This window comes from Toxorhynchites rutilus, chromosome 2 (genome assembly GCF_029784135.1).
Source record: "Toxorhynchites rutilus septentrionalis strain SRP chromosome 2, ASM2978413v1, whole genome shotgun sequence".
Taxonomy (NCBI): domain Eukaryota; kingdom Metazoa; phylum Arthropoda; class Insecta; order Diptera; family Culicidae; genus Toxorhynchites; species Toxorhynchites rutilus.
The window spans coordinates 324,569,087-324,595,511 of record NC_073745.1 but is presented as its reverse complement, the minus strand read 5'-3'; the positions used below and the strand labels follow the sequence as shown (position 1 = coordinate 324,595,511).

General features: G+C 38.6%; 1 protein-coding gene across 11 annotated transcripts in view; it reads right to left on the bottom strand.

Moving 5' to 3' along the window:
* Positions 1-26,425, bottom strand: part of LOC129771074 (kazrin) — a 346,976-nt gene that overhangs the window by 90,207 nt on the left and 230,344 nt on the right. For 9 of the 11 annotated variants that reach the window (XM_055774374.1, XM_055774381.1, XM_055774380.1 and 6 more), the window contains 3 exons: positions 21,583-21,746; positions 21,363-21,524; positions 21,152-21,296 (listed from right to left, as the gene is read on the bottom strand). In XM_055774374.1, coding sequence (XP_055630349.1) covers positions 21,152-21,296; positions 21,363-21,524; positions 21,583-21,746 — 471 coding nt within the window. Of the gene's footprint in view, positions 1-19,304; positions 20,879-21,151; positions 21,297-21,362; positions 21,525-21,582; positions 21,747-26,425 lie in introns of those variants that run through there. The other 2 variants (XM_055774385.1, XM_055774382.1) reach the window with 2 other exon arrangements.

Genomic DNA, 26,425 nt, shown 5'->3' with positions numbered 1-26,425 from the left:
CCAAAAAACTAATTTTTACAGCTTGGTTGTTAATGGGTTAATGTTTTCTATCCATATAACACTGCGACCAAATACATTTGGTTTTGTGATTTTTCAATCAAGTGCAATGAACAGGTGGTTATCGAGTTAGCATTAACCACTGGTGGGCTTCGAGTATCGAGGAGAATCTGGAAAGATGTTATCGTTATCGTCAAGTGCAATTAGCAGGAAAGCTTCTGAAGATTATTCTTCCCCATCAGTAGGATATTTTCGTATCCAATATTGGATGCGCGCGCAACGGAAAATGTTTCGCATCGTGAAAATCATATAATTTTCAATCGATTATTGCTCAGTCGCTAAAAGTTTCAAACTCAGAGAGTGCATTCGCATCTAGTTTGCCTTCCAAATTGCCATCGTAAACCACACCTTCTCTCGATTCAGTCACGTACAAAAAGCATACTTAAGCGATACTCTGGTGGTGAAACGCATTCATTTTTCGTGAGGACAACGACAAGACAAAATCGTTACTGAACGAGCTGAACGAACTGAACAAGCTGAACGGCGATTGATCGAGGGATTTATTACCTGGCCTGGCTTGACCTGAAACGCCTTCAGTTTGTTTGGAATTGTGAGGGAGCGCAGAAAAGCCATGAGGAGAAGAGACGGCGACCAAGCGAGTATCAGCATCGAGAAACATCGGAGACATCGGAGCAGCCGCCACACGCACATATACACATGCGGAACTATTTCCGTTTGGTTGCCATCCAGTGTCGAGAAGATTCCGGAAAGATGTTATCGTTGCTGAAAAATAATCTGCCAGTTCTCTTGGAATTGAAAATTACATTCAAGCGAAAGAGTTTATTATGTTTTCTATCCATATAATACTGCGACCAAATACATTTTGTGATTTTTCAATCAAGTGCGATCAACGTAAGACCACATCTTTCGGCAATTCATAAGAGGTGCAATGAATCTTAAGAAGGAATTCCCGATCCATGCGCCCTGGCAAACGATGTTTACTCAACAATTTTTCAAACTAGAAATGGGTGTTGTGAGAAAGGATGAGCGAACGCAAAAATTATGTAGACTGATTTGATGCAACAGATATCTTGTCTATTGGAAATGGAATACAAATCGTATCACAATACAAGCAATGTATTATGTATTACATAACTTTCGTGTGATTACTTCTTTTGCTGAATATTGTGCTTTCAACGTAACGCTCTCGTTTTCGAAGTCCCCCAAATATTCATATATTCATCCATTCAGAATTGATTCAGAAGCAACTAAAAACAAATGATCACTAAATCAACGATAGTCCTACGTCACCCTTGCGGTTATACCACAGATGTAACCCACATCCTGTTTTTATGGCAGAGCACTTTTTATAGCAAAAAAATATAGGAGGTTGTGCTCAAGACACGGCCGCATTATTGACGAAGAACTACACTGTGGTTTAATTCAGGTCGCTTGTTTATAACTGCGAATATTATTTTATAATGCTACAAAAATTTTGAAATAACCATTCTACCAGTTTGGTCGCTCTGAAATGTTTTTTTTATTGTAGAATCATTTGACGATCATTGTTTGATGATTCATTCTTGTGCTCGCAGAACAATACATGATCGAGATAAGCGCAGCTGTCATCCTTAGTGGAGAATGTTTTGCTACTGGAAAGCGGAACCAAATTACATACAAAATTCCAGAACGATATTTACTTTCTTGGTTATTTAGTTGAAACTCTATAATATAATATAATGACATCTTTCTGTTAATCTCAACAACCTCGAAAAACGTAGCACTGCTTCATTATGATCAAGATTAGTGCAAATGCAATCCTAGTTGAAAGCAGTTTTGTGACGTGCGAGCTCAAATAAATTAATAACCTAATATAAATTATTGAATAACTTGATATTACTCATATAATTTTTTAGTGCACTATTATAACGCCTGCTTCATCGTAGCGTCAGTTCAATGCATTGATGACAGAAAACAAACGATGTTAACTGCTTGGAAAAAAGCTGAATATTTGCCTCAGCAGAGATTCAGTACTAATACATTATTTTCCTCCCGCTATCTCCCCTCCATTCATCATTACAACTGCTTAATGTACAACACGTACGCATACAAATATCCATATATCGTTGGCTAGAAGCAACTAAATATACATACACTATCTCCGTTTTGCGCTCTTCTCAACAGAAGCCCTTTCTGTTAATATTTCCAGTCTAGATTAGCTTAGCTGTCATCCTTTGTGGAGAGAATTTTCCTACCGTCATGAGAAACCAAATCACTGACGATATTCCAGAACATTTATTTTCTTGGTGAGCTGAAGATAGCCTAGCTTGGTGATTCCCCATACAATTGTGTAGCTCAGAACCTTAATGCAATGGCGTCAGTTTGATGCAATGAGTGCAATGCCAGAAACATTAGCGAGTGAGTAATTTGTTCGCGTCCACAGCTCAATCCGAAACGAAGACATGTGATGACGCAAAACAAGGAAGAACAAGCGATATTCATTGCTTTCAATACAGAACGATACTGAAAGTTTGCCTTTCTTCCTTGCTTGAGACTTTAAACTTCTTAGGTTCATTCGTCTCTAACCCTCAAAAAGGCCCTTGGAAAACTTTACTTTATCCATCATATTACTCCTCCACTCCCATTGCCTTGAGAAAGGCATTTGATCCCTCACCGTCCAGCTCGCCCAACAACGATGTTGTTCAGCCGATTTCCTCACGAAGAATGAAAGTTTGCCTCAGCGAGATCCACTGTTTATACTCTAGACAAACATTCCTCTTGGTTCTTCTTCTTTCCCTTTGTTCACGGAGACTTTACATCCTACGCTTTCCCCTTCGTTGCTCGTCGATAAGTTGCTCGTTATTGACAGCTCTGTTCGGGAAAGCACACAAATGGATAGAACAAATGTATGAGGAAATGGGAATGCTTCCAATTTACATCAATTTCAACCATATACAGACTATGGGATTGTAATGTATATCATATTAAACAAATCTTATGGAATTTCCGATTCGTTTGATATGTAAATCGCCAAAATCCGTTAGCGGGAAAAATAGTTATTAACGTTAACTTTATTTCATAAAAACGTGACCTGTTTTCTGATTTCGCACCCTTGAAGAAAGACGTAGTTCTACGTCAAAACCATCCGATTTGACTGTACGAGTAGCCGAATATTATCTCCCGGAGTGGGGAATGCAGTGTTACCATCGACGGAGCAAAAAAAAGTTTTTATAAGGAGCTATTCGATTTTTTTTATGCGTGAGCGTTTAATCTAAAAAAAGTCCTGTAGTATAATTCGTTTTTCTAAAGGTGTCGATTTTTCCTGCACTCCTATTAATTTTACCTAAGTACATCAATTTATGTAAAATTCGAGATCTACTAAAAAAATGTGAAAATCTTTAGGATGTCAGTTTTACTCTATAGTATTTCCTCATACTTTTACTAGTATTTCCTTTACTCTTTAAGATATCACATAACACTTTATCGACAGAGAACAAATTGTAGAATTGTACTTGGTACAATCCTAATATCGCATCGATGATAACATGCCTACCCGTAGTATAACCACAAGTAAGTTAAATTTTGGAATCCAACCACCCAAAATATTCAATATCGATGTCGAAAAAATTACATCCGCATGCTGAATCACTTACGATTTTTAGTTTTTGTTCACATATTCCATTTTTGATAGGTCATTAATGTTATAAGGTGATTCAAATATCATAGCATGTAGGATGGGTACTCATAAACATAAATATAAAGTTCAACAGCTATTCCAACCAACCGCCTGTCCATCTCACCCTAACTGTCCGTCTTACCCTCAGTTCGCCCACAATGTAGAAAAAATGGAGAATCTGCTGTTTTCGGTTTATTTGGCGTGGAACCGCTCTATGTCGTCGGAGAGAAAGATGAAGCTGAAATCCATCCTACTCGGCGCCGCTTGGCATACGATTGGTCCGCTTATTCTGCGGAATCATTTGAGCGTTCAAATCATCATTCTAGTAACGGTAGTCAGTTTCCAGCGGGCTCATGATTCGAAGCGCTGTCCCGCTAAATTAATTACCTTCCATTCATGTTTCACTAAGATCCGTTCTGTTCCCAATAGCCTTCGGAGCTTCGGATACAAAAGACCAACTTTTCTAGCGTCTTACAGTCGGATGGCAAAATCACCAAGTTAAAACTTCAATGTCAATAAACTTGCAACGCGCTCACTTACGGAGGAAGGGGGAAGTGGGCGCCGTCGTTGTCGATAATGGACTACGCGTTCCATCGCCTTTTATCTCCCACTCTGCCTATCGATTATCATTTTCGCCGCCGCCATCGACATCGACATCGACATCATCATCGTCGTGAGGCGGTGGCTTACGGTGTGCAATGGCCCAGCTTCAAGGTTGATAAGTCAGGCAGAGCCGGGACTAATGGTTGGCTCTTCGCCGAAAAACTTAATCGCATTACAGAATTTTATGCCATTGTAGAAACGATGCCGCTCGGCGGTGGCAGAATGGACCATTTATGTAAGAACGCTTGTTTATAATGTGAGAGTGAGTGACACTTAAGTAAGAACATTGATCTTTATTTATGTTTGCCCTCCGCCACCACCACCACAACAGCGAGCTGAATAATTAATTGTTGTGCGAACAAAGTCTTATTGAATTAAGGTAAACCGGCCGGAACCCACATAAATAATGCTTTTAGAAGTTGCGCCATTTGAAGGAACATTTCAAGTTTACCAAGTTGTAAAAAGTAATGAAAAAATGACCCCCGGCCAATGGCCACAAAAAGTTGAATTAAAACCTCGGTAGGATTGATGAAAACTAAATCCCCGGAGAAGTGACCACACTTCATGCTCCACACGAGTGCACAAGTGCATACAAACGCAAACTTTTAATCCGGGTGCTCTTGTGTTTGCAGTCCGATGAGAGCGAGGAGCAAAAAAATGCTTCCACTTGATAAAGGCTTCCACAAGGTAACCATGGAAGCGCCAGGTACTTGACCGGGAAATTACCGCACCGATGCGAGCGCACGTGTAGGTTTCCCACGTTTCCCAGATCGAAAATTACGTTATGGCGAATTTTTGTTTTTGCCTCCGGTCAGTTTTAGTTTTAATAAAAGTTTTCGGACCCTCTTTTTTTTTGTTGGGCCCCGATAGAGATGCTGCCGCTAAAATGGTTTAATCTAAATTGCAGGACTACATGGAGCGTGGCAAAACAAAAATCCCGTTCCGTGGAAAGGCGTTGCCTTTTCGCCGCGAATAATACTTCCCATTCATACAGGGGGATTTGTTCGAATGTGAACCACTTTTTTCGGATTTTTTGTGCCTGTGTTCCTGCTTCCTGCCAATTCGTGTGGATTACGTTTTAGGCATGGTTCGGAGGATTTCACGACCCGGCAAATCGCCGGATGCGGCCTAGTGGAAATCTAGTTATTTTAGAACCGATAGAATGTATGTAACTAATTTAGGTTCTGCCTCTGCTGGTGAGGATCATTGATGGGAGGTGATTTGATTCTAATTATCACCATAGAATTCTAAAGGTTCTGAAATTTTACAAATAATCACATTTTCAATTATCGATGTACTCATATAGTCACTGAATCGCTGTTAATGGTTTCGAACGGGTGAGGTGATAAGGTTACCCCACTCTCGCGGTATTTGCAATCCCACAATCGGGAATGATTAATGAGCTCATAAACTTAAGCGCGGAGAACGGCTTTCTTAAACATCCTGTCGGCTTGGATTTGGCTAGGTGGGTGTCAATTTCAATTGCTGGTGTTTGAAAACTACACCGAGCTCGCGCGGCGTTATCAACCGTTGAGACGAAATTTTGAAACCGCAAATTCGATTTGTGGGTGGTATCTACACCCCCCTTCATCACCTTCACGGAAAACTCCCGATTTAATTTCTTGGAAAGGCTTTCACCCGAAGCCGCAACCGACAGGATGTTAATTAGTGTACTGAGAGACGGGACTACGCACGTGTGCCGACGAACGATGAATGATAAGACCCCGGGCGGCTCGGTGCTTTGTGTTTGTCAGAGCTTTGTTTGAGCATAAAACTGGTTTTTCGGCAGATATGTGGGGCGAGTAGTTTGGGCGCATATTTCATACATGAATACACACCCGCACCCACATATAACGGAACCGATGTGCGATGTGCGTGTTTCTTAGAGTTGGAAGGATGTTCCTCGGGTTGTAATCCACAGCGCGTTGTGTTTCAACATGACAAACGATGTACTTGAGAGATGCTTTGTGTCAACAGTGCCAACACTAATCGTGACATTTTCATGGGATGATGAACGGCGTTTTGCGAGATTTAACGTCGTAAATATTGTGGTGTCGTCTGACGAAAAAGGTCCGGATACGCTTTATGGTTTTCTGAGGCTATTTTTCTTTATAGCCAATGTTTGTTCTAGAACGCCGGTTTAACAGGAATGTATTCAACAGTCACGATAACCATGCTAACTTCATTTTAATTTTTTCGATTATCTCTATGATTTGTAAACTATGTCTATATTAGGAATAATTTTTTTCATATCTGTTTCCAGAAGGTTGTATAATAGCGAATTCGTTTTTAAAACTGAGTCAGTACCAAGCTGACTCTATAATAAAAAAACGTTTACAGTTTCATTTGTTGATATTTGCGACGACGAATGTACAGTGTCGACGTCTGGTGGCGATATTAATGCTTGGGAGGTAAATTATTTTCTATCAGATCAGAAGGGCCAAGTGCAGTGTAAAAATATAAAAGTTTGAATGAAAATTTTTACTTCATATTATTTGATCACCTAACACATGTAGTTCTGACACTCACTTAACCATTTGTCGGTGCATTTCTTGTTTGTTCCACAAATAATTACTATTATGATATAAAATCATCATTAGACACAGTTTTCGTTCAATATGTTTCTGCGATAGCGGGAAAACCCTCTTATTTCATCACATAAAATAAATAAGGTACACCGGGGCAAGTTGAAATTCGGGGTAAGTTAAAACGGAAGCAATAACTGTTACTAGGAATAATAAATTGACGTGATATTTTTTTTCAGTAAACAGGACCTCTTAACCCACCTCATGGCATCCATAACCAGAACATTGGAACGCCTTAACGCAATCCGTGCCATTGTTTACTTTTCGTCTTTCAAGAAATCAAAACGAACATTTTTGTGCGCTAACTAAATCGCTCAGAAAACACTGATTTTTAACAAAAAATCTTCTGAATTGCATGTCAGGTAATCAAACAGTGATAGTTAAGTGTAGTAATGTTGAAAGCCAATCCAAAAATAAGTTTTTCTGTATAGAATTTTCAGCATTACAACTTAACCTATGTTTTTGAACCCTGGGGTAACTTGAACCAAGAAAAATAATTGACTAATTTTTCTCACTTTGTTCTAGAAGTCATCATGGTCCGGAAGTATATTAGAAAAAAAACTTCCAAATACACAAAAGAAGAGCTGGATATCGCAACAGCTGTCATGCGGAATGGAAAAATTACACTGGCGGACGCGTCTCGATTCTACAGAATACCCAAAACAACCTTATTCCGACACGCTAAAGGATTGAGTGGCATCAAGAGCAGCTCAAAAGGAAGATCCATAGCCAATCCGTTGGACATAGAATCAAACATGGCAACGAACATCAAGACAATGGCAAAATGGGGTTACGGTTTATGCAAGAAGGAAATAATCATCGCTATGAAGCAGTATTTGGAGAAAAACTCTATCAAGACACCGTTTAAGAATGGTATTCCAGGAGATGATTATTTCTTGAATTTTCAACGACGGCACAATTTGTCTCAAAAAAAACCACAATCCGTCGAAATAGCCAGAAAACGAGCCGCTGATCCTTTTGTGATTTCGCAATATTTTGAGTTGGTTCAAGAAGTTACCCACAACATGCCTCCCGACAGAATTTACAATATTGACGAAACCAGCTTCTGTTTGGATCCAAGTCGCGTCAAAGTGGTTGGCCAAAAGGGAAGAGCAAGGCACAGAGTATCTGCCGGATCGGGAAAGGAAAATTTCACGGTACTTATGGGTGGAAATGCAGTCGGACAAAAGCTTCCTCCTCTCATCATCTTTAAAGGCAAAAGTATCTGGAGCAGCTGGATGGCTAAGAGCGACGAAGAGTTTGTTGGTATGACGTACGTTGCCACTGCAAACGGTTGGATGGAGAATGGAACTTTTTCGAACTATTTCCAACGAAGCTTTCTGCCTGCTATCGGCAATGGTCGTCCCGCGGCTTTGATATACGATGGACACGTTTCGCATATTTCTTTGAACATAATCGAAATGGCCTTAAAAGAAAACATCGTTATTCTGAAGCTCCCCCCTCACACCAGCCACCTGCTCCAACCTATGGATCTTGCTGTTTTCAAGCCTCTTAAACTTAAGTACGACAACGCTATCATCAAATGGCAACGCAAAAACTTTGGAGTTAAAATATCGAAACAACAATTTTCGACCATAATTTCTCGGATTTGGCACGAACTTGATCCACAGATGATCAGAAGTGGTTTTAAAAAGGCTGGTATTTTTCCTTTCGATAACAAGGTGATTCCGGAGACAACATTTGAGCCTGCTGCTTTGGAAAGGTTCAAAAAATCCAAGCAATGCCCAATGGTACCACTACCAACAGATGCAATTTATGCTCAGAGTGCTTTACCAAACTTTTCGATAGAATCGGCCCTAGGTTCCATACCGATAGAAAATGCCATTGTTGAACAGAGTACACAAATCGAGAAGGTTAGTAAAATTACTGAACATTCGTTTGAAGCGGTTCTGTTGGAACACGTAAAGCAAGAATCTAACCGCGGTAAGTCTAAACGTAAGCGAGTCTGTCCAGGAGCAGAGGTCATCACATCACCAGAAGCTGTGACTAAACTGCAGAAGATAGAGTACGATAAAAGAACAAAGACTAAGAAGGGTCGCAAATGAATTGGTTATTTGGAATAGCAAGCTTTTATAATTTAAGTTTCTTTGTGATGAATGAAATGTTGAGTTATCTTTTGTTCAATCGATTGATTTCTGCAGGTTTTGATGTATGGACTGATGATTATTAAACTTATTAAAATGTTCCCTTTATGTTTGAATGAAAAATTATAAATTCAATGATTAAGACACATTTTTATTTCGTTCCACAACGTAATGTTACGTAATCACATTCATGTAATTTACGTGAATCACACCTCATCGTATCAAAATCTCTTTCTCCTATATAATTAAAGTAATTCCTTGAGTTTAGTATTTCATAAAATAAATTGTAGAGTATTCGAGAAGCAAAACTGCACATTCAACTTATGATAGCTCAGCGTTTCATCTTACCCCGCACTGCGGGGCAAGTTGAAACAAAGTATATGAAATCTGAAAATTTGGAAATTTGACATTTTTCGGAACATCCAGTGTGAATATCTATTTTTTATCGAAAGTAATCTGTCATACCTTGTATATGCTGTTAACAGATTTTAATTTTGTGATTTAGTGATTTTAAAAGATAACTTTCAAGTTGAACTTCAAAAAAATCGTTTCAACCTGCCCCGGTGTACCTAATTCGATACGTTAAAGTAAATTTTCATTCATAATTTTGATTTTGGAAGCATGTTTATTCCACCTGAATATCCATCATTATTTTCGCCTCCCAATGAAAGCACACATAGCTTAATGCCGTCTACTCGAATATACTCTTCAAAATCAGTATCCGAATTGGATTACAATTCGAATAATACAAAAGCAGCATGTTTTCCATCTTCATAGTTTTTATTTTTAGGTTTTCCAAAACAATACTCGGAACTTGACAGTTCAGTATAGTTGTATTGGTGAACCCGAGTGCCAACCCAATGAGGTGGAGCAGTAGGCGAAGTATATCTGTATTGGCAAGCAAAATACCATGTCGTAATTATTTGCATTCAATATAGAACGTATATGGAAGAAACAAAACAATGTTGAAAGTTCTCACGGTTGCATGATTATTTGAGCCAAAATTGTCATGAAATCATTCAACTGTTTGTTTTTAACAGATGACAATTGTGTCGTGGCTTATTTCGATTATTTTTGTAGTAAAAAGTCCAGAGAGCAATCGTATGCTTAGTTCTTGAAATCAGTAACATTTTTGGTGAAGTTTTGATTAATTGGTGATTATTCTCTCACAACATACACACCGTTACTGAGAGCCCTCCAAACATACACTTCATAACGTTAAAAAAATGAAACTTCGTTTGTTTCTATGAACGTGGGGGAGTGAAAATGACACATGGAAATATCACTTTTATCCGTCTTTTTCGACTTGATTTCACAAATAACCACTGCACACTATCACGTTAGCCTCATATTCAGCGGGAACTCTAAAAAAATGTACGTTTTTAATTGATAAATTTCTTTCTGAAAATAGCATTTTCACATGTATGCGGTGGGCAATCAAAGATAAACACAACGACTAACGTCACTATTTTAGAAGTACATGTCAGACTCGATTATCCGGGATTCGATTATCAGGAATTTTAGACTCGATCATCCGGAGTATTTTATTTTTGATTTTCGGAATGTTTAAATAATTTGTATAATAGGGCTTGAAAGGGCTTGACTAGTAGAATGCAGTTATTTATGAAAAATGCAAATCCAAGATGGCGGCCACTACAAAATGGTGGATTACAAATTTTCTCAGAACCCCATCATTATGGGTATCAAATGAAAGAGCTTGACTAGTAGAACACAGTTATTTCTGAAAAATGCAATTCTAAGATGGCGGCCACTACAAAATGGCGGATTACATATTTTCTCATAACCCCATCAATATGGGTATAAAATGAAATAAAATGAATATGCAGTTACAGTTACAAATACAGTTGAACAATCCGCACCAGAATCTACATCACACAATTCCAAAGATTGATCTTGAGCAAAAATCATTGTCGGATACAATTTTAGTTAATTTTTAAAAATTTTTAAACACCTGCAAAAAATTTTTTTGCTACCACATAGAATACGTATTCAATACTAGAAAGTTGATTTAGGGTCACAGCTTTACTTCAGAAGTGTGCTTATTCCATCTGAAAATCATAAAGCTTCCTGAGGAGTTGGCAGTAGCAACAAAAATCCTTGGAGTGGATTTTATATTGTGTCATAATATGAGCTCCATCAGTGGCGAACTTTTCGAGTTTAAGAAGCGCACAAAAACAAACAGAACAATTTTATGTGCATAGATTTTTTTTATCAATTAAAATGAATTTCATGTCTAAAGATCTTCATTTGATGAAGGATTGAGGAGTAAAGGGTCAAAATTTCTAAGAAATAAGAATTTTTTTCGATACAAATCATGACATCAACACAAATTCAGCATTTTCAAACTACAAATTTCTGGTTTATGGATATCGTACGTACATATTTTAGTTTAATGTGTATATGCGTTGTAGACAAAAGACGTTGCAAGAGAAGATAAAACGTTTGCTTTCATAGTTTCTATAAATTTTAAAAATATATTCACAATAACAATACAATCAACCTGATTATTATTACCATTTGATTCATAGAAAGTTTCAGTAGAACTATTTTCTACAGAGGTATTCTCTATCGAATGATCCGTTTATCCTTTAATTTAGAATCATGGATATTTCGTGAAATAATGAATGCACCGCAAATCGATGGTCAAATCTGCCCACTGCAAACTTGAAAATATTCTATACAAGGTCCAGTTGTTGCTTTGACGAATGCATTATTAAATAACAGAGTAATAGCGTTTCAAAACTCGATTCAATTCGATGTCGCATTTTGCTCCTCTATTTTTTTTGTCGAGTATAGTTTTTTGCCCACTCCGGAGTACGTTTGGTCACTGGAAATGTCGATTCATTTACACATTCGCTTCACTTTGAGTCATCAGCGCAATGCAAAACCTTTTCCGCAATAGTTTCGGGAATTTTCAGAGGGTACTAATAGCGTATTAGAAATATTTTCAATGTATATTTTTTTAAATTTCAACTGCTTATTGACCATCCTTCATTGAGTGTCTAGATGGCTTTCAAAATGCTCGCGGGAAGAACTACCACCCCTATTCTGTATTTCGATCGATTCGAAATATTTTGATCGACTTGATAAAATTCAATTCTATATTCCGTTCAAGTTGTTTTTGCATTTCGTTTAATCTGCTTCTCTTCGAACATTAAATGGGCAAAAAATAGGGAATGCAAAATTACATTTCGAACGAAATAATGGTTTCGAACGGAATGCAAATCCGGCGGAATGCACAATCGGTGTATACATCAGAAAACTCACGACTCATTGATTTTTTTTTACTAACCTTGCCCGAAAAATTATTTGTATTGATCTTTGGTTTTCCTCCGCTAAAATCCTTATCAAAACATCACTTATCAAATTCGAACAGTTTACTAAAGAATAATTCAACGCCAACTAAATCAGTTTCTGATCCGATCCTCTCCTTTTTTTTAAATTTGAACATTTTTGGTTTGAAATCTGCTGCCCGATTGAAATAAGTTTTTGAGAAATCAATTAATTTAATAGAAAGTTAATTGATTCCTCAAAAACATGAAGAAATGTTTAACCCATTTCAGGCCAAGCGTTCGAAAAATCGAACTGCAGCTTTGCTTATTTTTTCATGGCATCAAATGACAGCTCAATTTATTAGCTATCATTTACCATCAATTTCATTCGATTTTGTATAACTTTATTGGACAATAAATTCGGATTAAAGCAACTATGTGCGAAAAGTACATAACCTTCCATAACCTAAAAAAAACCTTAAACTGACTTTAATTCAAAAATTACGCTTAGCACTATTCAATTGCTTTCATTTAGGAAATTGTGCATAAATTATGTTGTGAATCATTTAAATTTTTGCAAGATAAAAAGAAGGATAACAGTGTAGTGTCAAGGAAAGAATTGTAGAATGGTTTGACAGCTTCAATTGGGTTGATAGAAACAATCCAGTTTATCATGCATAGAATTGCGTGGAATTTTTTCATCAAATATGATTCTCTATCACCTCCTGAAATATTCTGAATCAGTTACCTAATTCCACGTATATTTTTATCAGAACACTGGTGGTTGTATTAAAAAAAAATATTCTTCCTATCCACGTGGACTCGATCTATACCCTCTTCCCCCCTCTCCGTGGACATTGTCTTACCCCCTACCACTCCCCACTCCAAAAGTTGTCCACGTGGTATGTGGACAGCCCCTAAGTGCAAATTATAATTATATTACGTTTACCGAGAGAAAATTGTTTTTTTATGACGCGATTATCCGGAGGATTCGATTATCCGGAGTGAAATCAAAATCAATTACAAACACAGACCACTTCTTTTCCTAAATAGAATCAGTTTCATTTACTTTCATTACTTATTTGAGCGTATATCGGAACGTATTGAGCATCGAGTTAATAAACATCTGAGAAAAAAACTGATTGTCTAGTCACGGGAATCATAAATTATAGATTTTGGCACAATGTTCTTCATACAGTATTTTAGGACCTTCAGTAGAAAAACAAGCAAACAGTCAAACATACCCAATCATGAATACATATTATTTCAATAAAACCTATATGCCCTTGAACAAGTTGACAAAATTCAAAGTACTATCTGTTTCGATCGATTCTCTTCATCGGCATTCTCTTTAGAAAACAACTGACTTGTAGACGGATTTTGTGAACTTTTCGTCAAATAGTTTGATAACCAATGTTCTCTTCTTGAATTCAGTTCGTCGAACACATCAGGAAATAATTTTACTGCTGAGTTATTAAGGTAAAGGTAGAAGCTAGCCACAAATGGCTGCCCCAATGGCGCTCATTTCTTTCATCTCCCTCCCTTACCCCTCGCCCAAAAATCAATAATTTTGCGAAACAGTGTGAAGAAAATGATTGTTTTCACACAGTTCCCATCAAGTAATATCAAACAAACTCTAATCGATTACTCACAAATTTTCATCTGCTGTCGCACTGTATAGTGAAAAACATCGGAAAACTCGAGCTAGTGCTCTGAAAGCTAAATTTTCATTTTTCAATTTTCGGCAAGGGTTTTGTTTGTATTGGTGAAAGCATCGTTATTTTTTCGACACTGATGCCAGACAACATCATCTAAACAGCTATAAAAACCACTCAATAAAATGTTATTCCTGAGTCATAGCGTTTCATGTCATGAAAATCAATAGAATAAAATTGTGTTGATATCAATACAATGATTATTTTTACGTTTAATGGGTCTATAATGTAAGTTTTAGCAACTTTAACATTGGGTAAGAAAAAGTTTATTGCAGAGCTCGGAATACTGCCACGGCTGCCTATGCTTTCAAAAACAGTAAACGGAAAAGTATTACATTCAATCAAAATGCCTCGACCAACGAAGAGAAGAGTTGAGGCTCTCCTACGTGAATATGTGAAAACAATACGATCAACGAAGGAACATATTAAGGAATTATCAACATCGAGTTACTATGCGGAAGAACTTGTTAATACCAAGAGAGTCCCAATTCGTATGTGTTATAAATTTGCTCATGTTACGCTTGCGTATAATCAGAATTTTACTTCATATGCAAATGCACCTTCTATATATATTTATATTTGCAATTGTTCATCGGAACATATCGTTCATACATTTTACTTTAGTATTGAATTGTTATTTCATTTTCAAATGTATTCAAAGACTCGTGTCAATGAAGCGCCACACAGTCTGATAAGTGATTTGCTTTATTTACGTGCGCTTTGCTCTTCTCTCACAAACTCTATTACCCCATTTTTACACGTGGGTTTACCTATACTACTGCAATGGCTAGCTTCCACCTTCACCTTAACGGCAGAGAATGTCGATGAAGAGAATCGACCAAAACAGATAGGTCCTATAGAAAAGTTAAGCGTAAACCTACAATGTTTAAGAAGGCATGGTTGCCAAATGTTTTTCAGTACAGTCTGGATGCTGGTGAGCCAAAAGTCTGAATTTGTCTGGATGTTCAAAAAAATATGTGTTTTATTTCTTTCATTTTCAATTGCGATTATAACCTCACATACCTGATTCATATGGAACAGTATTATTCCGAAACCGATACATATGGAACGTTATACTTAAAGGGTGATTCAAATTGAACCACGGAAAAACCTAGTTGGCCGATCCATTTTAAACTTTTAGACAATCATATATAACTTTTAAGTAAGCTTTTGGCATATTTATTTCATGCCATTTCGTTACCATAACCATATGCTCGATCTTCACGTTTAACTTCACTCATAAGGTTCTGTACAACATCATGTCTTCCTCCGATTTGACCCCCTTGGGATGCCCACCCCTTCATAATGGCCCAGTATTTTTCGATGGGCCTTAATTCCGGTGCGTTGGGTAGGTTCATGTCCTTAGGTACGAAAGTAACCCCGTTGGCTTCGTTCCACTCCAGGACATCCTTTGAATAGTGGCCAGAAGATTGTAGGGCCCTCGTATTGCCTTAATAGAGGAAGCTGACGCTTCTGTAGATACACCTTGAGGTAGATCTGCCCGTTTACAATCCCGGTAGTCACGAACGGCGCACTCCGTTTGCCACATGAGAAGATCGCTTGCCAAATCAGCTATTTCTTGGCAAACTTTGAATGTTTGTGCTTCCTTACTTCCGTTCGGAACATCAAAACCGATGTACGGATGAGGATTTCCCAGGTGCTTACGCAAAATCAATTCGCGGCGTTGGGTCAAAAACTGACAGCGATAAAAAATACCGTGTAAGCAATACATTCTAAACTACTTCTACCCAAATTTCCAAGAAAAAATATCGAATGGGATTTTTTCTACAGGGTTTTTCCGTGATGCAATTCGTTGTGGGACACTCTTTATCATACATTCAATATCGTACATTATAGTGTTTTATATTATAAAGCATCTAGTGCACCCGTGGCCGAGTGGTTAGCGTCTCACATTGTCATGCCGGGTGTTCGGGTTCGATTCCCGTTCTGGCCGGAGGATTTTTCGTCAAAGAAATTTCCTTCGACTTGCACTGTGGTCACGCGTATTCAAGAGCTTGCCCCTCAGAATACATTCAAGGCGTGTTATTTGGCTTAAGAAAACTCAACTAAGTATTAATAAATGACGCTAATTAATGCATACGTTGAGACGGCAAAAGTTCCACAGGGAACGTTAACGCCATTCAAGAAGAAGAAGAATTATAAAGCATCTGGTGTCATTTGAAAAAGTCGTGAAACGCAGGAATGTATAACTTGCAGCTTCTAAGATTTACCTTGCAAGAGTTTTTTCGTTGTATTCAACAGTATGGATATATGACAGATAAGCCAAATAGAACCGATAAATTTGATCGTTGGACGAGTTATAGATTGATACCACTTCGACCTACTATACATAATCTACAATTATTACGAAACTAAAAGAGATTTGAAGAGCATCGAACCTATCAAGGACTCACTGAGCAGCTGTTTGAAATAACAATTATCTTTTCACGAAAGGATTTAATGTCCTTAGAGGTTTAATTTAAAGAAGCTACGAAGGTACTACAGGAACTACAGCTTATTTTGCTATAAATGTCACGCATGACACATTTCTTTAGTTCCATCGGAAAGGCGAAGCCTGGGAAGTACCAGCCAAGCAGAAGAGTTAATGAGAAGTCTGGACGAATCATAAAAAAAAGTTTGGATTTGGCAGAGTTTAATCTAGAAGTCTGGATAATCCGTAAATGTCTGGAATATTTCGGAAAAATGTGGAAGGTTGGCAATGAATAATAACTGTTTTGTATTTATAACTACAAACACGTTGTGGAGGCGATCTGGCGTAGTGGTAACATCCATACCTCTCACGCAGAGATCACGAGTTCAATCCTCACTCCCGACATTCTTCCAAAAATGGAAGTAAAAGTGACGAACCAGCCGAAATGTGTTAAAAGTCACTATAATGAAAAATAAAAATAATAATACAAACACGGTAAAATAATTTTTTTTAGCATTTATGTGAATTGAAACAATATTTATATACTGTTGTTGAATTAAACAATATTTATTGAAAAATATTTTCAGGAAAATAACCGATCCTCACCACAAAATTCCGGTGCAATCCCCGGCAGAAGCTTGGTGACCGCGAAATTCAAGCTAATCTTAAAGCGGGTGCTCTTAAACTAGCTGATAGTCCTTCGAGTGGCCTCTATAATAATGGCCTCTATAATAATGGATGTGGTTGGGTTGCGTGGAAGAACCGGTCACGAAAAGGATTTTTTTTGTAGAAGCAGTTGAAGATAATTGATCGATGGTTCATATCAACAAGAACAAAGCACCTCTAGACATCGTTCGTGCAACGTAAACCAACCAGCAACAAACAAGCGTCCAACATAGCACACACACAGAAGCAACTAAATATCACCATTTTGCGCCATTTTTTTTATAGTCAAGTATTGTCTATTCATCTTAAGTATTTTCAAAAAGCATCGTTATTCATTACAATTAAAAAAACAAGTTTATTAACATCTATCGTGTTATTATTATTGTTATTGATGTAGTTTGTATACCGTTTGAATAATTTCAACATTTCAATTTCAATCCAATGTCAAAGGTATCAGCGAGAGAGATATTTGATCGCGTCTACAGCTCGAGATGTAATGAGCAAAACTAGCGATATTTGCTGCTTTGAGTATAGAAAGAGACTGAACATTTCTGTGTCGGAAAATCTCTCAGCTCAAAACCAAACTTCTGTGATAAAATCATTCATGACTAGCTGATAGAACAAGTCTATACACATGAAGCAAATACGGGTTTCGCTGATGAGGATATCTTCAATGAAAATTGTCCCCATATGATCGACAACTGAATTGCTGTGTTGAAACTGTTGAATACTAAGTAAGAGGTTATATCCAAGATATAACCGCAATGTAAACCTAGGACTATCGCTAGAATGGTAATCATTTGTTTGAAGTTGCATCTGAATCAATTCTCAACGATGTTCTGTTCATTTTTCTAAGGGACTTTAAACCGAGGGTAATTCGTCCCTTAATCCTCAATAAATGAATGAATGAATGAGTATTCTGAAAGAACGCTGAAAGTTTTTCTTGTTAGTTTGTGAGTGGATGAGCATGAATATGAATTTTTTTATACTGGGATACACATGAATTTTAATTCTTTTTAACTTGTTGGTAGTTCTGAATAGAATCGAGGCGCCTTGATAATTCGTCCGTGTTCGGAAAAAGAGAAAAAGAGAAAATGCTTGCATGAATTTGCTATGACGATTTCCTTGGTGCTTTGACTTCAGTTCAGTGCGGCACCAGTAAAGAAATGTGATTGGGAGAGAAGAGCACAATTCATAGGCGTGTGAGCGAGGCCATCTTCATGTCACATCGCAAATACAACTAATGGATTTTCGAGCGGGCGCCAGCTTATATAACGATTTGGATGAATTGAAGAGCTTGTTTTCAAAGCAATTTTATAAGCTATTGAAACATGTTTTTGAATCAATAATTAACAATCATATAACGCGTAAACATTTTATCTTTCGAATGAAGTGGTTATCATACCATTCCGTTCAGTTGATTAGGAGGTATTAACGCTCAAAATCTTGTCGTTCCGGCGTAACGTTCTCGTTTTCGAAACTTTGAAACTTTTCTTTTTACGGAGTAAATGTAATGACTAGGTTTTGATGGATGCCAAGGATGCCTATTCATTGACGATAAAACAAACGTGAAAATGGATTTCGAACAGCTTCTTGATTCAACTTCGCGTTCATGGAAACATTTGCCCGGAAGCTCATAATGTGGCAAGGTATTTGCACCCGTGGAGCGAAATTCAAGGTTTCTGTCACAAACGAGAAGATGGACTCAATGTCAAGTATTCATGTCAAGTATTTAAAAAACTGCGTCTTTCTGGAAGATTAGGAAGTTTAAGAGTTTAGGAAAATGGCACGTTGTTTTTTGTCATTAATGATGTAAGTTGTTATGAATGGATTTTAACAATTCCATCATCAATCAGTTCGTAAAAGATCAAAGAATCATTAGACGTAGTCATCTCTAAATAGAAAATGATTTAAAATTGAGTTTAAGCCTCGAACTTTCAGGTTCTCTCTATACAGACACCAAAATCAGATCCAAATATAGCAAAGATCACCGGTATACCCGAACCCACATTCCTAACTGTCTTTGACAGTCCAAGAGATTGAGTCCCATTTGAAGATGAGAATCGATATAGCTTGATTTTTTTTTTGTAGGAGATTGATATTGGAGAATGTTCAACAGAATTGTCGTTACGAAGGCGATTCGGATATTTGCAAAAGTTCATTGATCAAACAACTCTTTGTAGATGAAGTTTAGATATTTTCTTTCAATTTTATACCGACAACATGCGAATTCAGTTTGTTTACAATCATCACGGAAAGCAAGATAAGAAATCAAAATAAAAGATCTTCATAAAGTTCTCCAGATATCAATAATGGGTTTAGAGGTTAACAAAATAATTTACAATAATAACAATTTTGTTTTCTGTTTTCTTAATTTCTAATTGTTTTCCGTAATAAAAGGAACGCCCTATGAGTTGCTTATCGGTCGTCACTATGCCACTATTGGCGAAGTTTTGGCTCGTATGTGCGTCTGTGTTATGAGAACTGTTGAATCGATCATGGCGCTATCTTGGAACCAAATTCCAAAAGACTACTACGTTGTAATATTTCTCGGCACTGCGCGCAATTGTTGAAAATCAATTAGTTTTCAAGTTTTAACATTGTATCAAACTGATTGAGCTGTAAGAGAAAACATCGGCAATGACGCTATCCGAGATTTTTCAACTTTCTATCAACAGAAGACAACAAAAAACGCAATCATCCTCCAGCAAAACTTCATCCGATGAGTCCAGTTTCCTGAAAAAGGCCGCCCATTTGTTTTCCAATTACATTTGTGGAAGTGAAGCATCGTTGGCGGTTTAATTTATCAAATTACCGTCTGAAAACGAAATTTGTTCCAGTTTTCTGTTCTCATTTTATATTTTCATCTTCTCTCTTAGTCTATTCAGCACTTTGTATTCGATGGGAAATGCGGAGCGAGATGAGAAGTGGAAAAAGCCACAGAAGACAAATGGAAAGTAATTTTAATCTACTCAAAATCTTATCCGGTTCATGGTGGAAGCTTAGGCCGTCTGTTTTTCGAGCTTCGCCCTATCACACATCGATCGATCTTCGGTTCGGATCTCATTCAGTTGGGTGTACACAGAGTTTGGAAAATATCTCATAGCAAACATGAAAAGTACATATCCCTGTGTTTGTCGAACTAAATTAATTAATTACGTTTGTTCGATTGGCTTTCGATTGAGTTGCGTTTGGGTTGCGGATTTGAAGAAGGGGGACAGAGATTTTTTTTTGTACGAATGAATACTACTGTCAAACCCGTTCCACCAGAACCTCGGGGATGGCTTACGGTTGAACGGGTTATCAGTTTTCCCTCCCGATTTAATTAACCCCAGCATTCGATGTTGGAAACAACATTACTGCAATACATATTTGCGTAATAGCGAGGGACTATGTGAGGGGTGAGAGGTAAACATACTTTTTTTTTGTCTCTGGCATGAGTGCGATTATTGTGGGGGCAAATATCGTTAGCATCGAATTTATTGATTCTCTAGGCTTAAAGCGGAGCTTTAGGTGGTTAATCTATTCTCTGCGGGGGAGCTTTGGCGCTTAAATTTTGTTCGCTTGCTAAATCTGGTTTATTTTTCTCGCAATATTAGTTTTTGTTGGTTTGGCGGATTTAGTTTTTGCTGGGTGTGGAGTGATGTGGTGGGTGGTTTAGTAGCGGTTCCTAATTGGTTGCTTCGCCGAGGTTCGCTTTGGATACATTTTGGTCGGGAAACTTATCTAATCGAGCTTTTGTGCAGGGTAGAAGACGTTCGGGAGCTATCCATTGGATATTCCTCCATCTGACAGAATATCACGTACCTGGTGTGGGTGGTTGCGGGTAGAGATTTTTTTTGTACATTTTGGAGGGCGGTGAAGAGAGGTGATTTGGTGAAGAAGTCGAATTTGAGCGATTGATTTTGTTTCCGGATTTTTGGCCAGGAAGTAAACAGAGAGAAATTGTTGAACGGGTGGTTAGAAAGGTATGGTTCGACATGTTTTTGCTGCGACGCAGGTTAATTTCGATTGGTTGTTTTATTTTTATTGTCGGAGGTGAGATTAGAGCGGTGTTTTAATATGGAGTCTAGGACTTACCTTGCGGGAAGAATGAGTGCTTCGAATTCTGTGGCCAAATGGCGACGGATTATATTTTTGGAGGGGGGTATTCCAAGTGCTGTGGCCATTGTATCGCCCGAGAAGGATGGTTCCAGTACCACCAGTCCACCGTGGACTCCACTGTCTGTGTTCAACAGTGAGAGATCAAATTTTTAGTTAGAACCTCTATAGACCCCGCACCGATACTTACCCTTCAGGTTATCAGCATACTCCCCGAGATCTATCGAGCGTGCCCAGCGTATGAAACGCTGGTTTGTCCAAACGATCGGGTCGGTGTCAACATTTTCGGACTGTAAACGCCTCATCGCCAGTGCCTGGCGATCATATTTCATGATCCGCAGCACATGGATTCCTGAATTTCATGACAACAATGAGTTCGCGATTGAATTTAAGGCGACGATGAAACTTACCATGAACAATACTAGCCTGGTGGAACTTCCTGGTGACTCCCAGGTACTTCTCGAGTTCTTTTTTCGACAGCGTGTCCAACATGCGGGCGTCCACCAGAGAATGCATGAACGACTCCGCATACTGCGGAAGACCGATATCCGGAAGCCACTCGGATGCGACCCAACTGTGGTGAAGAGTTTATATTTATTTTTTTCTCAAACATATTGAGTATGTGAATATGATTCCATCCCTTCCCAAAATGTCCGCGGATTAAATGTCAATTCTTTTAATCGGTAGTATTTTCTTTCAGCCGTTGAATTCAGTTTGTGATGAATGATTAAGGTTCAAATTGTTTAATTTCACTAAAAGTGTCGAATTTCATTCCAAATAAACATTACTTAACAATTTTCTTAAATCTATGGTTAGTAATGCGAGAAACCGATTACTCGCTGTGGGCTCGAGATTAGAAGGGTGACATATTTTCTCAGGAAAAGGATGGGATATGAGGAAATTATTACAATATTACAATATTACAATATTGATTACACACACTCAATTCTTAAATCTATTCGTACATCTATTATTAATTTACATTTCAACTTCTGTTTACTTCTACTTCTGTTTATAGCAAGGGGACCATTTACTCACAACGGAAGAAAAGGAGGATATAAGGATATAAGGATAATCACACACGAACATCGATAGCTCTAAGGAAAACATATATTTGGGACATGTAATCAAGGTCTAACCGAGCCAACACATCTCTCACCGGCACATTGGGCTGCCTTCCTCTAGCCCGAAGGGAGTTTTCTAAATTCAATCTGGCGACAAGATACACCTCACACGACCAAACAACGTGTTCGATGTCGTGGTAACCTCGGCCACAAACGCAAAGATTGATGCCGGCCAGATTGAAACGAAAGAGTAGCGCGTCTAACGAACAGTGTTTGGACATAAGTCGGGAGAAGGTTCGAATAAAGTCCCGACTCAAGTCCAGACTTTTGAACCATGGTTTGAGGGCTAACCTTATGAATAATCGAGTGGAGCCACCGGCCCAATTCATCTTCGTTCCATTTGCGTTGCCAGTTAACGATGGTATTTTTACGAACTAAAGAATAAAATTCATTGAAGGCGATTTGACGCTGATAAATTTCGCCTTCAATTGCACCTACCTTTGCTAATGAGTCTGCCCTCTCATTACACGGAATTGAGCAATGTGAAGGGACCCAGACAAAGGTAATGAAATAACAAATGTTTCTCACAAAGCAAGTTATATAACATATTATTCAATAGAGGCGGCAGACCCCGAGAGTGTAATTTGTCTGACAGGACCTCAATTGAAACTGAATGAATGGCCCCCTTTATGTCCAAGAATACTGAAGCCATTTGTTTTTTTTTCGGCGTAAGCCATTTGAATTTCTGAAGAAAGCAACGCAAGACAATCATTCGTCCCCTTGCCCCTGCGGAACCCATATTGTGTATCTGAGAGTAGGCCATTCGTTTCAACCCATCGATCAAGGCGAAACAAGATCATTTTCTCCAACAATTTCCGTATACAAGACAGCATTGCTATTGGGTGGTACGAATTGAAGTCGGACGCGGGTTTTCCGGGTTTTTGAATAGCTATAACTCGTACTTGTCTCCAATCATCTGGAACAATATTATGTTCCAGAAACCGATTGAATAAATTCAACAAGCGATGTTTCCCCACATTAGGGAGGTTTTTCAACAAGTTGTACTTAATTCGATCCGATCCCGGAGCAGAATTGTTACTTGAAAGGAGAGCAAGAGAGAATTCTACCATCGAAAACTCAGAATCAAGATCGCACCTATCTTATGGTATATCTCAAACATTTTTTTGCACGGGAGCGGAATCGGGACAAACCTTTCGTGTAAAATTAAAAATCCATCGATGTGAATATTCTTCGCTTTCATTCGTTGAAGAGCGATTTCTCATGTTTCGAGCCACTTTCCATATTTTTTTCTTTGACGTTTCTCGTGACAAACCTCCCACGAAATTTCGCCAATAAGCACGTTTTTTCCCTTTGATCAAATTTTTGAACTGATTCTTAAGGGCTGAATACGTTTGAAAATTTTCAGGAGTTCCACGTTTCCGAAAAGCTTTAAATGCATTCGATTTTTCTATATAAAGCTTGGAACATTGGCTATCCCACCATAGATTGGGAGGCCTTCGGGAAATGGTGGAACCTGGAATGGGTTTCGTTTGAGCGCGAACTGCGCTGTCATAGATCAAACGAGAAAGGAAGTTATACTCCTCCAATGGAGGTAAACCATCTCTGGAATTGATGGCTAGAGCAATCGCGTCCGCATACTTTTTTCAGTCAATGTGTCTTGTGAGGTCATATGCCATGTTTATAGATTCAGAAGAATTCGACCCAATGGTGATGGAAATTTTGATTGGCAAGTGATCACTACCGTTGGGGTCCTGGATTACATTCCACTTGCAATCTAACGATAGTGAATTCGAGCAAAGCGAGAGGTCAAGAGCACTTGGGTTAGCAGGAGGTTTAGGTACACGTGTTGTTTCCCCAGTATTCAAAACGGTCATATTGAAGCTGTTACAAAGGTCATATATCAACGATGAACGATTGTCGTCGTACTGTTCCCCCCAAGCAGTTTCGTGAGAGTTGAAGTCTCCCAAGATCAATCGTGGCTCAGAAAGGAGTGAGCACATGTCAACAAGTTGCTTGCGGCTAACCGCAGCTCTCGGAGGCCAATACAAGCTGACAATACAGAGGTCTTGATGATGATGATGGTCCCGCCTCCTTCTCCTACAGAGGTTTGAGCAAGACGAGTTATCTAAAAGATAATTTATTTTTTTTCAACATTGAAATCAGTTTAGCAAACATGCAAACTTTATAAATCCCGATTGGGAAGTTGAGCTGGACGGAAAAATAGGGACAGTTGGGGTTTTTGATGACCCCACGAGTGCTGGTTCGTTCGAAGGTGAATTATTCCCACGGAAGCCAGGAGGAACCTGATTTTGTTTGTCCGCTGCACTCGATTTTTTAGGCATGCTAACAGGGGGTATCACCGGAGGGGCTTGTCCTTGAACTTTGGGAGTGGTCACATTTTTGCGCCGGGGATACCCTTGGGAAATAAACGGTGTGCCCCCGTGAGCTGTGTCCGCTTCCATTTCGTCAACTGGCAACGTGGAAAAGATATTGGATGTTGTTGTTGTTGGGCCTGTGGAGAAGCGCCCTTTAAAATTTCCGCAAAAGTGCGTTTCGAGTGTTCCTTCAAAGAGCGCTTCTGTTTCTCCCAGCGACTCTTGTAAGTTTCACAAGCTGAGAGCTCATGTGGGGTCCCCCCGCAATATGGACACTTATGCTCAGTCGCACTGCAGGATTTGCCCACATGTTGCTCTCCGCAAGTGGCACAGCGCTCCTTGTTGGCGCAGTAGTCTGCTGTGTGACCAACTGACTTGCATTTGTTGCAAGTCATGGGCTTTGGCACGAAGAGACGCAGCGGAAGCCTCAATTTGTCCACCATAACGTAGTCAGGGAGGGCGGAACCAGCAAAAGTTACTCGAAACGAGTCGGACGGCGTGAATTTTGTTTTTCCCTCTTCCTGGGACACTTTTCCTAAATGATGGCAGTCCAATCATTTAAACTTTCGTCAAAGGGAGCTTTTTAAATCTGCCATCTCCCTCTTTTATTAATGCGCTCGTCAGACCCGTTTCTGTAATCACCCCCGAAATTTCTACGTTATGGCAGGGCACATAGACGCGATATTCTAGTACGAACCTATTGTCGACAACAATCTCGTTAGCTTGCTTCCGATCAACCACGACAACACGCAGTTTGTTCGGTCGAACCTTTCTAATTTCGACCACGGAGGAATAATTTTTTGTCAAATCTTTCATGATCTGAATGACGTTGAGCGATTTCCCGTTGGGTTTTGGCTGGAAGAAAACAACCCATGGGCCAGATCCAGATGCATCTTCTGGATAGACTTTGACACGCGGAGAGGGGACAACTGAGGGGGAGGACGAGGTCGATTGTTGAGCGGGAGCGGGAACAGTTGGGCTGGGAGGCAAGTTCGGGAGATAAGCGGAAGCGGGAGATTGAGGGGGCGAAGTGGAAAAGTTTGCCAATTTTCTTGAAGGGGGCTTGTTGAGGTTGATTAACTCTTCCTCTGAAAAGATATCGATATACAATTATCCTTTTTTTTTTTTCAAATCCTCAACCTAATATATATATATATAGATATATATATATATATATATATATATATATATATATATATATATATATATATAATATATATATATATATATATATATATATATATATATATATATATATATATATATATAGATATATATATATATATATATATATATATATATATAAGATAAGTTTTACATGAACTTGAAAGGGTTTTTAAAAAACTAACTAATACTAAAGATAGAAGGAGAACGGATTAAATCAACTGCACTGATTCGAGGTCCAAACTGTAATGTTAATCTTTATTATTTCCGAAGCCTAACTGCCCTGCCAAAACTGATTACTTAGCACCAGACAACGATGGCACGTTGGTGGTGTCAAATACCGCGGCTGCATTCTTGCTGGTTCCAGTAAATCTCGCTGGCAGTACACGCGTGTCCGATATCACTGACCATGCTGTTCCGCTGTTAGACTCCCTGGGTGATGTTGGAGTGGTTCCGATAGCGGTAGGGTCCGCTAGGGTGGTTTCGTGTTTAACTTATATACTAAAATACTTGAAGCGCAAGGTGCGGATGATTTGTAACGGTGCTCCAATCGAACCACGTGATGATCGCTTGGCACAACAGCAATGGTGTATCGCACCACAATACGATGGAACGGCACACGCTCACAG